The following is a 17241-nucleotide window of genomic DNA, read 5'->3' as shown; positions in this document are numbered from 1 at the left end:
TGCAAACCTGCTTGCTAGAGTGAATTTGCTTTGGGTTTTTTTAAGGAATCAAGAAAAGATTAATTCAGATTACTACTCTCCAGGGGGAGCCCAGGTGATTTTGGAAGAATTCAGCCTACAGTCTGACATGGATTTAGTTCTTTTAAAATGGGTTTCTTATTTTAAAAAATATGCAAGGAAAAGTAGAAATTGGATTATTAAAAGAGTAAAAAAAATAAATCAAACAGGAACTTACCTTACAAGAGCAAACAGAACACCTGTCTTTCTTCAGTGTCCATACTTGGCCATTCCGTTTCAAGCCTCCTTCATGTGTGCAGTCACCAGTGCAGGATGGTCCAGATGGACAGAGGCAATCAAATCCTCCTGCCAGGTTCACACAGGCGGAGTCATTCCAGCAAGTGTGAGTCCTCAAGGCACATTCATCAATATCTGCACAATACAGAAGAGTTTATTGGGCTTCAGCAAGTTGTGTGATCCATAGTTCTTTGGGAACATCAAGTATTTACTTGAGACTGGATTTGTAGGCCTGCTTTGCTAAGAGCATATATACTTTCTACACCCACACTCTTAAAAATGATTTCTTTAAAAAGGTTATTTCTCAAGTTGAATCAAAACCAAGTAAAAGAAATAAGAAACAACTTTTAGAAACTTCTGTTCCTGCATTATTATAACTCTTCCTAGATGCTTATTGGTTAAGAGATTATGTTGCCTCTCGAGGGCATAAAAGAATGATATTTTAAAAAAATAAAATAACGGAAGGGGGCCAGTAGTTGTCTTTTTAAAAAACATACTGAGTAGGAGTAAATTGCTCCTAAGTAGCAGGCTATTCTTGGATTTGTACAGGAAAAGGAAGTAGTAAGGACATAAGTAAGCTTTTGCATGGGCAAATACACTTCCATGCTAACAGCAGTCGTAGGGTTTTCCCATGTTAGAAGCAGGGCATGAAAAAATAAAAGCCAGACATACATTCTGGAGGAAAGGGAAAGTGTCATGAATAAACCTTTAGGCAATTTGGCCTTGAGTGTTTTGGTTGTTTTTTTTAAAAAAGTAAGGGTTATATTATTTTATCACAAATAATCTAATTTCAGAGACTTCTTTCCTCCAATGCTGTACTGCTGACACAAGGAAACTACTCACACGAGCAATTAAATATGCCTACTTGGTCTCTTATGTGTTTTACTCCCCCAACGCTATACTGTTCATACGTAAGAGACACAGCTAAGATAATATATGAACCAATTACTATTACAGATGAAATAAAACACCTGTCTTTAGCAGAAATAAGACAGTCCTCTCAAGCTGAAATTTAGGTTAGTAGCAATAAAAGTGAAACAGAAAATCCACCTCATATTTCTTGGTTAGAAGACGCACTTATTCTAACCCCAAAGGAATCCAGAGCAAAACGTATTTCTAATGTCTCTCTATTCTGGGCTTGTATTCAAGTGGCACGGACAAATTAGTGTGGATCTAATTACAGAGCATTAGCAAAGTAGCACTTGCTCTCTAGACAAGAGTCACTCACAATAATAATTCTGCAACAACAGCCCTGTTTACAACTTTCACAGCTAGTGTGCTTTGCAGGCCAATTGAGGAAATGAGCAGAGATGATATTGTCTCTTTATATGATGAGAAGAATTCGTGAAGTTGAAAATATTTTCAGTTCAGGGATCATCCAGTCATTCACACACACATATTTTAGCTGAGGAAGTGCAAACTACACCAATATGGAGAAGCATAATAATAAGTTACAACAATATATTTAACTGAAAGCTGCATAGAAGACAGAATTGTGACCCTACCTGTAGGTTAAAAAAAGAGCCTTTGAGGATGGGGGATTCAGAAGCTCAACAATATCACTTACACTGTGTCCTTTTTTAGCTCACAATTTGTTTTGTCTTAGATTGCAGTCATATCGTCCCTGAGACCCTAGGACCCATCAGATCTCCCTAAGGGGAGGAGGAGAGAAAAGTCCACCTTTGGAGAGGAAGGTGTTGAAGGTTGTGGAAAAGTTCCTGCAGAAGGTTCCTTTCCAACACTGAACAGTGAAAAGGAGGTGCTCACAAGGGGTGTTCTAGGCAAGGTTGCAGATCTGTCCTAAACTGGCATAATTTATTCCACTCCCATTAAATTCTTTGTAAGGGAAAAGTTTCTCAAAAACAAGGAAACCCCCAGAAACAAACAAACAAAATAATAATAGCAACAGCCACTTAGAACAGGAAAATAGGAAAGCACCATCCCACCTTCTGCCCTATCTGGAAGGACACAGGAAAAGGGAGTTAGTCCCCCTTTGTTCCCCTCTGCCTACCCTTTCGGATTGTCCTATTTGTTCCACTGGAGCTCAATGAGCAGCTCAAAAGTTTGCATGTAGACATTTCAGCAGCAAACAAAAATTACTGGTTCATTTCCTCTTAGAGATGTGGCAATGTTAATTAAATACTGCAGAAAAGCAGCAAAACATATGAGCCCCATTTGCACAAATCTATTTTTAGCTACAATGCTAATGACACAATTAGACTTCCTATTCTGAGATATATATATATATATATATATATATATATATATATATATATATATATATATATATATATGCTTTCGTAGATTTTCACGGGTACAGGAATGCAGGTTTTGGTGTCCTCGGGTGTCTTCCCGTGTAAAAGTTGGGGTGTCTATGCGACGTTTCGACGAGGTCTCACTCGTCATCTTCAGGCTGGTGCTTTCGGCTTCTTGTTACTGGAACAGAGCAGGATCTCAGTGTTTGAGTTCCTATAAATACTGTTGAGGGGGTGTGGTGTATAGCCTCCAATGTTCTGGGCAGAGAGGAAGTTCCCAGGCTAGTGTGCCTTTTCTTCTTTTGTTCCTTAATTACTTGAGGGATATCTTGAGTGATTTCTTGAGTGATATCCTGAGTACCACTTAGGTGGGTCATTAGGTGTGGATTAGTTGCTAAAGTCTTTGTGTCTTGACCTCTTGAACTTTGTGAAGAGTTTTTCTGAGAAGATGGCTGTACTGCACTTAGTTGTGCTCTGGCTTGGCTTCGTGTATAGGGGCGAGCTGTGGTTTTGTGGCCTGTGTCAGCCAGATCTGTGTAGGGATTGCAGGGGGGTGCAGCATCCGGAGGTGCCACCATGGTTTGGCTACTGGATGGTGTCTGTAATTTATCTGTGGAGAGGGTCTGGGTTTGGGTCTGGTGTGGTTGATTGGTGATGGCGTTCTGTGTGCCTCTGGATCTGGTGTCAGTTTTTGTGGGGAGGGCTAATTTCCAGATGTCTGGCAAGCGGGATGTGTCATCACGCTTGTTCATGTTGTGAGGGTGTTTCTCTATCTCGATGGCTTCCATGATTATTCTCTTGTGGTGATGTTCCATGTTAAAGAGCAATTTGGAATCTGCAAAATTAATTTCGTGTCCTGTTTCTTTCATGTGTTGGAAAAGAGAGGAAGTTTTTTCTTCTTTTTTGACGGCATTCTTGTGTTCTGCATGTAAGTAGGCACACTAGCCTGGGAACTTCCTCTCTGCCCAGAACATTGGAGGCTATACACCACACCCCCTCAACAGTATTTATAGGAACTCAAACACTGAGATCCTGCTCTGTTCCAGTAACAAGAAGCCGAAAGCACCAGCCTGAAGATGACGAGTGAGACCTCGTCGAAACGTCGCATAGACACCCCAACTTTTACACGGGAAGACACCCGAGGACACCAAAACCTGCATTCCTGTACCCGTGAAAATCTACGAAAGCAAATATCTCACCTCTACGGGGAGGAAACCTTCCAGCTGACAAGAACCTACGAGAAACTAGAAGTCCGAAGAGCCACCATCTTATGTGATCTCTTGTTCCTACGCAACTGCCGAGACAACAACTTAATTCCCACATGCTTCCAACTTAAATTCCATTCTAAAACCCCAGCTACCGAAAGGATCCTGAAACGAACTGAACTATCCCTAATCAGAAACGAACTACACAAGAAAAGATACCTACTAAACCAAACCAACAAAGATCTGCTCACTCTTCACCTCAAACTCTGTAACAAAATCCACCCTGCACTCTGGGACAAATGCAAACAACTAGCCGTCTGGAGAGCTGAAACGGAGACCTCACATAAGACAGACACACACACCAACAAACTCCACAAACTAGAGAAACGCCAGAAGCCCAGCCACCCTCCACAACAACCCATGAAACAAACAGTACATAACATATCAGACAGGATCCTCACCACAACTGAAACCAAAGTACTCTCCAAAGGTTTCAACTTTGCAGTCGCCCCGAGACGCATCCCCACGGAAAACATCATATGCGGAGTCGAAGCTAGCCTAACCAAAATCAACCCAGATGAAGCCAATAAAATCAGACTTGAAGTCACCAACATCCTCTGCTCCAGCAAACCACCCAGAAGCAATTTACACAAAGAAGAACAGAAAGCACTCACCAACCTGAGGAAAGACAACAACATAATCATTCTCCCAGCAGACAAAGGTAATGCCACTGTTGTGATGAACACATCGGACTACCAAGCAAAACTATCAAATCTACTCCAAGATCCTACCTACCAACCTATAAAAACAGATCCCACCACCTATCTGGAAAAAACCACCAAATCCAAAATAAAAGCCTCTCCTATCAGTGAAGAAATCCAGCTAAGAATCATCCCCAGAGAAAAATCATCCAGATGCCCCAAACTCTACGGCCTCCCCAAGATACACAAAGAAGGAACACCACTCAGACCAATAGTCAGCTCCATAGGCTCACCTCTACAAAATCTCGCTAAATTTCTCGCCAAGCAACTTCAGCCCTATGCAGAATCCATCTCTTCACACGTTCCAAACTCCTTCCAGTTCATAGAAACAATAAAGAAGCAAAACCTACATCCTAATGACCTACTTGTGAGCTTCGATGTTGTATCTCTCTTCACACAAGTGCCCATTAATGAAGCCTTGACAGCCATTCAAAACAAATACAATCCCCCCGAATACATCTTGGACCTGACCAACCACTGCCTAACCAACACGTACTTCATCCACAATGGACAAAGATACAAACAGATAGAAGGAGCACCTATGGGATCACCCCTCTCACCGGTCATCGCAAACCTGTACATGGAACACTTTGAAACCAATGCTTTAGACAAGTCAGAACACAAACCCAAACTTTGGCTCAGATATGTTGACGACACCTTTGTAATTTGGCCACACGGGAAAGAAAAACTGGATAGCTTCCTCACACATCTCAACAGCCTACACCCCAAAATACAATTCACTATGGAAATAGAAGCCAACAACCAACTTCCCTTCCTTGACGTCCTAATCTACAAAAAACCTGATGGCTCCCTAGGACACACTATCTACCGGAAAAAAACACACACCAACCGCTACTTACATGCACAATCACACCACCACCCTGCACAAATAAACTCCGTAGCCAAGACTCTCATCTCCAGAACCAAACGCCTGGCTGACAAAGACCACTTGACAACTGAGTTACAGAATCTCTCAAATGTGTTAATTGCCAATGGATACCAGCAAAACAGGGTTACGAAGCTAATCCAAAAAGAAACACCCCCCAAAAACCAAGACACAGAAGAAAACAATGGCATGGCCCTCCTTCCTTATATCAAGGGCACTACAGATAAAATTAGCAAAATCCTCCATAAACACAATATCAAAACAGCCTTTTGCACCAACCAAAAAATAGCCAATATCCTCAGAAACCCCAAGGATAAAATCCAGTTGGAAAACCAAGGGGTCTATGAAATACCCTGCAAAGTCTGCCCAGCCACGTACATTGGACAAACAAACAGACGAATAAATGCACGTATCGCAGAACACAAGAATGCCGTCAAAAAAGAAGAAAAAACTTCCTCTCTTTTCCAACACATGAAAGAAACAGGACATGAAATTAATTTTGCAGATTCCAAATTGCTCTTTAACATGGAACATCACCACAAGAGAATAATCATGGAAGCCATCGAGATAGAGAAACACCCTCACAACATGAACAAGCGTGACGACACATCCCGCTTGCCAGACATCTGGAAATTAGCCCTCCCCACAAAAACTGACACCAGATCCAGAGGCACACAGAACGCCATCACCAATCAACCACACCAGACCCAAACCCAGACCCTCTCCACAGATAAATTACAGACACCATCCAGTAGCCAAACCATGGTGGCACCTCCGGATGCTGCACCCCCCTGCAATCCCTACACAGATCTGGCTGACACAGGCCACAAAACCACAGCTCGCCCCTATACACGAAGCCAAGCCAGAGCACAACTAAGTGCAGTACAGCCATCTTCTCAGAAAAACTCTTCACAAAGTTCAAGAGGTCAAGACACAAAGACTTTAGCAACTAATCCACACCTAATGACCCACCTAAGTGGTACTCAGGATATCACTCAAGAAATCACTCAAGATATCCCTCAAGTAATTAAGGAACAAAAGAAGAAAAGGCACACTAGCCTGGGAACTTCCTCTCTGCCCAGAACATTGGAGGCTATACACCACACCCCCTCAACAGTATTTATAGGAACTCAAACACTGAGATCCTGCTCTGTTCCAGTAACAAGAAGCCGAAAGCACCAGCCTGAAGATGACGAGTGAGACCTCGTCGAAACGTCGCATAGACACCCCAACTTTTACACGGGAAGACACCCGAGGACACCAAAACCTGCATTCCTGTACCCGTGAAAATCTACGAAAGCATATATATATATATATATATATATATATATATATATATATATATATATATGATATGATATGAAAAATGATCTTACCATATATTAGCATAGCAAAAGATTTTCTTTTGGCTGTGATTTAAAAGATTACATGCAGTATGGAATGTGCAATTTACAACATAAGTGGCAAGCAGCGATTCTATCGTCCATTAGAATGTTGTTGAATTGTGCACTCCGGCCATCAATAATAGGGTTAAATCTACTCCTTCACTGCAAGCTCCTTAAGTGCTTCTCCCTTAATTATGTTTCATGTCCCTCCCCATCCCTGGAAAAGAAAAAGTGCCACAAGGGAAGGTCTATTTCTGGTTGGGAAAAGGACAAGAGGGAAAAGGGTTAAAGAGCCTCTCTGTCTAGTTTTCTATTTAAACGCAACCTTCCCCAGGCTGCACACACATATAGATCACAATGCTCTGCTTAATGTGTAGTTAAGTCTCGGTTTACAATAATGTTCCCATTAGACAGTTCTCCTTCCCTAGAAGACCTCTCTTGCAATGATCATTTTGCTTCATTCTGACAAAATAAATAGCCATAATGTGGCCATCTTCAAGGACTATTAATGCACACATTGTTTATTAGTTTTTTCTTGATTTTCCATATAATAAGGAATGCAACTTGAAAGGAACACTTTAGGTAATGAAAAGGTGGCCTGATACCTTCAAACCAAATACCATGTACTATGTTCCAGCTGCAAGAGAATCATGAAAAGGAAAGCTATATACTTATAATAAAATTAAGGCCATGAATAAATTGATGAGAAGTAATTGTTTTAATGGGAAAATACAAACTCGTTACCTTAACTTTCTTCTCATTGTTTCTCTTTTCAGTAGGCTTTCACTTACACTTCTGGTTAAAAATGTCACTACAGCCATGCTTGGGTGTTTTTGCATTGAAAAGATGCAAAATAATGTTTTCCTCTGCTGTGTTAAGGTTTCATTCTACACCATGCATAACATATGAATCTGGGCTAAAGAATAGATTAGAGGCATAGATTTTACAGTTCAAAACTAAAAGAATTTCACAGATGAGCATGGGGCCATATTGCCTGCGAAGTTCCATGTAATTGCTTTACTTGCAACACAGACTCTAATTCTACTTCCGTGCAATTTAACAGATTTATGAGAAGCCAGATGTTGGCAATTATGGAAACCAACATTATTCATATTCTCAGTACAACAGACCTGTTTGCACTGCAAAACCCAACGTAATCTATTATACATATAACCAAAGGAGAAGAGGCATCCTATTTACATACCCCCAAATACTTCATGCTGAGAGCTCATAAACAGCACTGCCAAAAGCAGCAAACCTTGCCAATGAACAAATAATATAGCAAAAAGCCCAACACCTTGTCATAACTCCATTTAGGATCCTAATGCAAATTATAGTTTATTATGTTCTTGTGTTATTTAATATCAGCCAGTAATCAAAATATCAGGCTCAAAAAAGTGGCATCCATTCTAAGTTCAACTTGGAACACAATTAAGACTACTAAACAATGCAAATGTTTTAAACCTATACATGAAGCATTGTTAGTGCTTCATGACACAATTTAAGGAGCTAGTTTTGAAGCAGAAAGTCCAAAACGAACTGGGTCTGGTCTACATGAGGATTTTCTTGCCTACGAGCCTTCTCTTCTTTCCTTATACAGTGGTACATCGGGTTACATACGCTTCAGGTTACATACGCTTCAGGTTACAGACTCCATTAACTCAGAAATAGTACCTCAGGTTAACAACTTTGCTTCAGGATGAGAACCGAAGTCGTGCTCCGGCGGCACGGCAGCAGCAGGGGGCCCCATTAGCTAAAGTGGTGCTTCAGGTTAAGAACAGTTTCAGGTTAAGCACGGACCTCCGGAACGAATTAAGTACTTAACCCAAGGTACCACTGTAGTCTCACCCTTCCATTGTAGTCCTTAAATGGGGCCCTGCTTTTAATCCCTCTCAATTCAGAAACATTACCATGGTAAGGATCCCCAACACCACTACCAGGCCTTTGCCTAGCTTGCCTTACTGCTGAAGTGCAAATGAAGGTTTTAAAATATGCTCAAATGCATCAGAATATTAGGAACTGTAGTTGACCCTAATCTCCTCCTCTTCAAATTGGTGGAGTGATTGCATTTGTGAGCCATTTGAAGTATCACTCTACTTGTGATTCCCAGAAACTGGTGTTCAGAGATATACTGTCTCTGGCACTGGAGGGAGTGTACGGCCATCATGGCTAGTAGTGATGGATACCCTCAACTGCCATGAATTTGGGCAATATCCTTCTAAAACCATTAGCACATCTTGTGGTGAGGTACTATGTGTTTTGTGAAGAAGCGCTTTCTTTTGTCTTGACAGAATCTTTCAAAATTCAGCTTCATTAGATGGGCCTAAGTACTATCAGGGAGGGAGAAAAGCTTGTTCTTTTCTTCTTTATCTACCCCTGCATAACCCTAGACACATCTATCAAGTCCCTCCACTTTGCCTTTTCCCCTAAACTAAAAAGCCTCAAATGTAACCTTTCCCGAAAGGAGAGTTGCTCCACACCTCTGATCATTTTGGTTGCCCTTTCTGAATGCTTTCCAGCTCTTAAACAACCCTCTTTAGTTTATGAGGCTAGAACTGTACACAATATTCCAAATACGATTACACCATAGATTTGCAGAATGACATGAAATATAGGCCGTTCTATTTTCAGTTGGCCTTTTTTCTTGGGTATCCTGGTTCCCGCCCCAAACACCACAACCGAGGAACTTGGCGTGTGAATGGGAAGAAAGCTTTATTCAAGGCTAACAATGGTACAGCTCAGCCTACAGGGACAGAACAGCAAAGGCACACCTAGACAATTCAAGAACAGCATCAGGACAGTGCCAGATTTCGGGTGGATCCCCTGCACAGGGGGTACAAAATAACAACAACACCTATATTTATACGGGTTCCTATCCCAGTCAGGCAGGTGATTGAGTTGCCACAACTATGATACAGTGCACTTGAGAGCGTGCACAGAATGGAAGGCAAGAGAGGAGGGGAGGGCATGAAAATAAGTATTTAGGGGACACACCAAAATTTGTCCTCACTCGGGACACCATATTACCAAAGTCTGCCCCTGATGAGGAGTCAAAGACTGGATGGAAGCTGCAAAGATGTCTCAACAAATGGCCATGCCCCACCCACCAACTTTTAACATGAGGCTTCTCTAAGGGGTGCCAACCAGTTCTCCCTTGATGGAGGTTTTATTTTGGGGTGGTTTTTTGTTGCTGCGTTTTGTTTGATTACATTTTATCATATGCTTCCTTAAATCTCTGAAAATCATATTTTTAATTTTTAAAAATAGTTTTTTTATATAAAAACTCTGCTACGTTTATTTTTACTTACTGCATTTATTGGAGAACCAGAACAAACAGAAAGAGCCATGCCTTACTCAGTTGCATAAAAAAACCAGGCTCTGAAAACAGAGAGGCTTTATGAAAGATTTTATTACTTGGAGGTAAGTCTTATTGTGTTTGTTGGGGCTTCTTCCCAATGAAGTGCACATAGTCTGTGTGGTACCAAAATGGCTTTAGAACAGAGAGAGACTCATTTAAACTGAAAAATTCTTCCATTTTTCAAATGGTAAACGAGGAGTAAGAAAAGCACATAATGTTAATTGCACTTGTAATTAGGAAAAATTGATATAGACATATCTTAGGTAAACTGAATATTTTTCTTCCTCTTCTTGGCATGAATCTTAAATCAATTTATTCATGAGAAGAGCTTCACTGAAATCACCTGAACAAGCAAAGTGTGTTCAGCATCACAATGGATAATTTCTACTGACATGTAGCTTGATTAAAGATTGTGTCCAGGACTTGGTGTCCAAGACATGGATGAAAAGTAATGAAATACTTCTGATTTTGATGTAATTTGCATCTCTATTCGGACAGTTTCTTGCTTGTCAAAAATGCAAATATCCTCATGAAAACTGAAATGCACAAAATTCAGCTCAGCTCCAGTTTAGATTACTGACAACACAATCCTATGCATGTCTACTAAGATGAAAGTTCTCTTTAGTTCAATGAGACATACCGGTACACCCATGTTAGTTTCTGAAAGGCTGAAGGATTAATCAAATGGAAGAGATGGAGGGCTTGGGTACTTCTAAATGGTCCTAGCAAACCCATTCAAATGTAAGCTGAGTGGTGCGGGATCCAGCCATAAGAAAGCAGCAATCATATACTGGTATGTGCAGAAATGGGCAACAAGCCTTCACTGAGTTACTGCTAATTTGGGTTAGTAGTGGATTCAGGCAGAGCACTTTGCTGGCCTCAATCTGGCCAGCTACCCCTCACATGCTTCTACTGCTCAGAATCTATCTCTACCCTGTGCATTTGAGAATGTAGTCATCATGGATCAAAGTAAAGTTGTTGCAGAATTTCACATATCTGCCAGGCATGAGAGGATATAAGATATTCCAAGTGACTTTTAAAAAAGGAAAAAAAAAACACTTTTAAATGCTTAAAATAGCTGTTTAAAACTATTTTTTACTGGTAATCTTACTGTTTTACTGTAAGCTGCTGTGAGGTTGTAGTTGTTTTTACAGCCAAGTGGTGTATGAATTTTATGAGGTAAAATAAATAAACCCAATAAAAATTCAAAATATCCTGGTGTTGTAATAACTATCATTTCCAGCAGCTGTTTAAAAATACGTATTTTTCATTTGTCCTAAACTGTTCCACAGTAGCATAGTTTGTTACAGTTACCTTCATCATCCAGTCATTAGAAAGCAGCAATCATATATGTGCAAAATGGATAACAAGCCTTCATATAGTTACATCACCATCATCAAAACTATTTCTTTTAAATCTAAATAATATGCCTTTCCACCTAAACCCAATCTACCAGTCTCTCTTCCCATTATTCTCTCTTCTAAACCTCTGCAACTGTCTCTGTTTTCAACTCTTTTCAGCAACTGGTCCCTCCCCTCCCCAAGATCCCCAAAGTAGATCCTCAGTCTATGGCATAACCAAAAATATATGCTTATAATAAACATGCAATTTTGTAATATATTCAACACCTATTACACAGTTGATATTGCCACAATACCATTCAAATATGTGACCAATAATGAGCAGAAGGAGTGGACAATAGGCAGGAAAATCTTCAGTTTGGTCTTTCTCATATATTCTGAATACTTCAGTTTTTAACTGATTTCTACTGAGAATTTTAGTATTTTATTATATATTTTTTAAGCATCTTAGAGGGTTTTTTCAATTAAGAGGTATATAAAATATGTTACATAAAAATGACTGCAGCAGAAATGCAAAGTATATGGAGTGCCAGGCAGTTTTCCCTATAACACCGTAGATGGCATCAGTTGCAAGAGAGAATTCCCTTCTCAGATTTCATGACTATATATTGATAAATTGATTATATCAAGATTATGCCAAGGAATGACATCTGCAGACTTGATAGTCAATGAATTTGTGATTTATTGTGTAAACAGTATGTTATATTTAAAACTCTTTTTTAGCAGATTCATGATCAATCATGAAGGAAATAGCTCTCAAACTAGCCTGATTTCTCAAGTAGAAATACTACATTTTGATGCGAAGATTTAACGATATCAACTACCGTATATGAAATCCAGCAAAGCCGCATGATAAATATGACCCTTGCATTTCTTTTCTGGGAATGCAATATGTACATCCATCTGTAGAAAACTATTCTGTTTTTTTTATAATAATTTTTATTAGTTTTCTTAACATACAAAAGACAATACAAAACAAAACACATATATCAAAAAACATACAACAAAAGTTTGACTTCCCCATACCTCCCTTTCACCGCATCCTTATTTTACCATTTTCTTTTTTAGCAACCCTTCAGTCAATTTTTTAATCAAGTCTCTTTTAGATTTACTTAGGATTAACATTTACAGCTGTAATTCTTTGTTTCTTTCCCCTTGACATCTTATCAGTCCACAATTTTACAATAATTTTTAAGATATATTTTAAATTTTCTCCAATCCTCCTCCACTGTCTCTTTCCTCTGGTCACGGATTCTGCCGGTCATCTCTGCCAGTCCCATATATTCAGTCACCTTCATCTGCCATTCTTCCAGAGAGGGTAGTTCTTGCATCTTCCAATACTTTGCCAACAGGATTCTTGCTGCTGTAGTTGCATACATAAAGAATGTCCTATCTTTCTTTGGTACCAATTGGCCGACCATGCCCAAGAGAAAAGCCTCCGGTTTCTTTACAAATGTCCACTTAAGGATTTTCTTAATTTCATTATAGATCATTTCCCATTAGGCCTTAATCTTTGGGCAGGTCCACCAAAGATGGTAAAAGGTGCCTTCAGTCTCATTACACTTCCAACATTTGTTATTGGGCAAATGGTAGATCTTTGCAAGCTTGACTGGGGTCTATACCACCTATAGATCATTTTCATTATGTTCTCTTTCAAGGCACTACATGCCGTAAATTTAATACCGGTGGTCCATAACTGTTCCCAGTCCGCAAACATAATATCATGACCAATATCCTGTGCCCATTTAATCATAGCTGATTTCACCGTTTCATCCTGTGTATTCCATTTCAGCAGCAAATTATACATTCTAGATAGATTCTTAGTATTGGGTTCTAGCAGTTCTGTTTCTAACTTTGACCTCTCCTTCTGAAAACCAAGTTTCCTGTCTTGCTTAAATGTCTCATTTATCTGGCAATAATGTAACCAATCTCGAACTTTATGCTTTAGCTTCTCAAAACTTTGAAGCTTCAACTTTTCACCATCTTGTTCTAAAATTTCACAATATTTAGGCCAGTTAGATTCCATGTTGAGTTTTTTCACTGCCTTAGCTTCCATTGGTGACAACCACCTGGGGGTTTTGCTTTCCAATAGATCTTTATATCTAATCCAAACATTATACAGTGCTTTCCTGACAATATGGTTTTTAAAGCTTTTGTACACCTTTACCTTGTCATACCACAAATATGCATGCCAACCACATATCCTTCCAGATCCAAAACGTCTGTATCCTCCAGAAGTAGCCATTGCTTCAACCAGCAAAATGCTGCTGATTCATAATAAAGTCTTAAGTCTGGCAGGGCGAAGCCCCCTCTATCTTTCGCATCGGTTAAAATCTTAAATTTTATTCTGGGCTTTTTGCCCTGCCAGACAAATTTAGATATATCCTTCTGCCACTTCTTGAAGCAGTCCATTTTGTCTAGGATCTGCAACGTCTGAAACAAAAACAGCATTCTCGGCAATACATTCATCTTGATAACAGCAATTCGGCCTAACAAGGAAAGTTTCAGCCTGGACCATATATCTAGATCCTTTTTTACTTCTGACCAACATTTTTCATAGTTATCTTTAAATAAGTTCACATTTTTAGATGTTAAATTTACCCCCAGGTACTTAACCTTTTTTGCTATTTCCAACCCGGTTTCACTCTGAAACCTATCTTTTTCTTCATTTGTTAAATTTTTTTCCAGCACCTTTGTTTTCTGTTTATTTAGTTTAAATCCTGCTACCTGGCCGAATATCTCAATTAGTTTTAAGACTCTTTTGGTACTAGCTTCTGGCTGTTGTAAGGTTAACACTAAATCATCTGCAAATGCCCTTAATTTGTATTGTTTAGCTCCGACCTGTATTCCTTTTACCAGCTGGTCCTTTCTAATCATATTTAACAAAACCTCCAGGACAGATATAAAAAGTAGAGGAGATATAGGGCATCCCTGTCGTGTGCCTTTCTCTATTGGTATTTCATCCATTACCACATTGTTCACAATTAGTTTAGCTCTTTGTTCAGAGTATACTGCACCTATACCGTTTTCAAACCCTTGGCCTACCCCCATCCCATGGAGATTCTTCTTCATAAAATTCCAAGAAATGTTGTCAAAGGCTTTCTCCGCGTCCACAAATATTAAAACTGCCTTTCTGTTAATGTCCACCTCCAGCAACTCCAAAATGTCTATAATGTTCCTCACATTATCTGACATGTGTCTCCCTGGGAGAAAGCCTGTTTGATTCTTGTGAATATCTTCTACCAGTACTCTCTTAAATCTTTTCGCCAAAACGTCTGCAAAAATTTTGTAATCCACGTTCAAGAGTGATATAGGGCGGTAGTTCTTAACTTGATGTTTCTCAGTTTCTGTCTTCGGTATAAGTGAGATGAATGCTTCTTTCCACGATTCGGGAGCCTTGTAGAAAACTATTCTGATTCATTTACCTTAACGTTTCTAGCTTCTTTTAGACAGACTGGACATTTGCTCTTACTATTTGATGGGAAAGTACCAGTTGCTATTTATTTGGTGTTATTACTGTATAATTTCATTTTGTTTCTACGTTTTTAAGAGATGCAGCCACGTCAACTTCAATGCAAAAAAAAAAAAAAAAAAGCAGTAGGCAGCCAGAGGAAACAGGGAGGTAGGCAAGTCATAGAATCAAACGTACTGCTCAGCTGCTACTGTGCTCCTGCCCCTGAGGCTGCTGTTTTGGCTTCAGCCGTGTCAGAGGCTATGGAGGAAGAAACGTCAGCAAAGTAGGTCTGTGGCTGCAGAGCTGCCTCAGCAGGGAAGAGGCCTCCTTCATTGACCACCACTCCTTTTAATTCTCCTCTCCATAGCCACTGATGACAGTAACACAGATCTCTTGGGACTGGGATGAGCTGTGAGGGGATGGGGACTGACCCCAGGGTGTAGAGTTTAGAGGGTAGGAGAGCTGTGAAGGGGTGGTGTGTTTGGAAATTTATAAAGAGAGGGGTTTGGAACTTGGGTTGATGGGTAGGAAAGCAATGTAAGCCAGGGCAGTAGCCCCTGGTTTTTTACAATATGTATATGCTGCCTTTCCAGTGAATTGTTTGAGTTGTGCATGACTGTGCAATGTGGTATGTATTGCATTTCACAGAGTTTTGTACCTAAACAAGACTGAGTGGGAAGAGGAGTGAGAGGTAGGTACAGTAGCAAGGAATGAATGCTAACAGAGTTAGCTTGTAGTTGGGGCTACAAAGATTAAGCTGTGTTCATGTGCACATACTTGTGGATTCTAAGTCAGGGGTGTAGAAACTGGTCACCCAGATGTTGATGGACTACAACTCCTATCATCTCTTACCATTGGTAAGAAGTTGATAGACGTCCCAGCCCAAATCCTATTTGCACGTTTTTGTTTATACTGTTATCATTTTATAAAACTGACTCATTAAAATGCCAGAAGCAGAACACAGTTTTTCAGAGGTGCCACTTTCTCCCCTCCCCTTTGCTTAATTACTTCTCTGAGTAATTTACCTCTGTGCTTCATTATAATTGCAGCAGAAGGCAGAGAAACAATGAAAGCAACTACTGCAAGTTCATTTACTTTGTTTCCCCGACACTTAAAATGTTTCTGTGGCACGAAACTTCATCAAGAGTAATTCTGCATTTAGTGGGCATCTATTTTTGCAGGACTTTTCACACATAACACAGTTCTAAGAGTTATTCTGTCAGGGTGAGAAAACATGATAACTGTCACAAAGGAGGAAGAAGAAATAACAACAAGAGTGCTAATTTCAACTTCAATGGTACATTAAGCCATTACAATATAATCAGATATAACAAATGTATGCTAGGCTTGCAACCAACATATGCACAAGTTGAAGCTATAAATGTTGCTTTGACAAATCATTCTTCACAGGAAACTTGCCATTTAACATGCAATTTATTTCCTAGTTTTTAAAATGAAAGCTAGTAGCACATCTAAAAAGCAATAGCGTGGTTTTAGTGAAACTGAAACATGTACTATGTTAACTTTTAATACTGCTGAACTTTAGAAGATCCAAAGCCATAAGATAATTTTTGAAATATGGTTGGTACACTGTTTCTTTCTAGCTGTTTTTTTTAAAGAACTGTATTTTAAAAGAATTGGATGCATTTTTATGAGTTCCCTTCTCTGTTTACTTACAGTTGATATTTTGCAGTGCATTAAAGTTAAGGATTTGTTTTTTAAAAAAAAGATTCCAATCAGAAAGCTAGCAAAATGTGTTTGATTTTGCCACCTCAGATTGTTAATACATAGAATGTAGAATATAAATAGTATAAAGTAACACATACACACAATGCAATGGACAACAATTGAGATTGCTTACCTTGTACCTTATAAAGTCTAGCAAATTGGTCACTTTTATGTTATGGCCAATCAAGCTGAGGCATCCACCATTTTGAAGGGAAAGGAAGATAATGCTGGCCTGTTTCTCCTTCTGATGCAGCCCTTCCCCCAATTCTGTGTGAGAGGATTGTGGAACTTAAATGGGTCAGGATGGCAATACCTCAAGGGCCACCTCTCCCCTGATCAACTAATCCGGACCTTGCAATCATCATCTGAGGCCCTTCTTCATGTGTTCCCCTCCCCAAAAAGGTGCCAACATGAGAATGGGCCTTGTCAGGGAACTGCCATCGGAAGAACCGGAGGTGCAAAGGCTCATTGAGGTTGAGAGAGAAGTAGCAGCGGAAGAGGGAACCAGTAGAGGGCGAGCAAGAACTCCAAGGGAAAGTGAGTCGGAGGGATGG

The 17241-nt window shown here is 39.8% G+C and overlaps 1 protein-coding gene and 1 long non-coding RNA gene across 6 annotated transcripts in view; one reads left to right on the top strand and one right to left on the bottom strand.

Moving 5' to 3' along the window:
• The window catches only part of LOC309353760, a 53637-nt gene extending 53408 nt beyond the window's left edge, over window positions 1-229 (top strand). For both annotated transcript variants that reach the window (XR_014162001.1, XR_014162002.1), the window contains one exon: window positions 46-229. This is a non-coding gene — a long non-coding RNA (uncharacterized lncRNA). The remainder of the gene's footprint in view (window positions 1-45) is intronic.
• NELL1 (neural EGFL like 1) overlaps window positions 1-17241 on the bottom strand; it is a 379806-nt gene that overhangs the window by 17500 nt on the left and 345065 nt on the right. For all 4 annotated transcript variants that reach the window (XM_081882839.1, XM_081882838.1, XM_081882841.1 and 1 more), the window contains one exon: window positions 236-429. In XM_081882839.1, coding sequence (XP_081738965.1) covers window positions 236-429 — 194 coding nt within the window. The remainder of the gene's footprint in view (window positions 1-235; window positions 430-17241) is intronic.

The sequence above is a fragment of the Podarcis melisellensis genome (genome assembly GCF_964234715.1).
Source record: "Podarcis melisellensis genome assembly, chromosome: 1".
NCBI classification, from domain to species: Eukaryota; Metazoa; Chordata; class Lepidosauria; order Squamata; family Lacertidae; genus Podarcis; species Podarcis melisellensis.
Note: the sequence above shows the minus strand (reverse complement) of the source record. Positions and strands in the feature narration are given on the sequence as shown.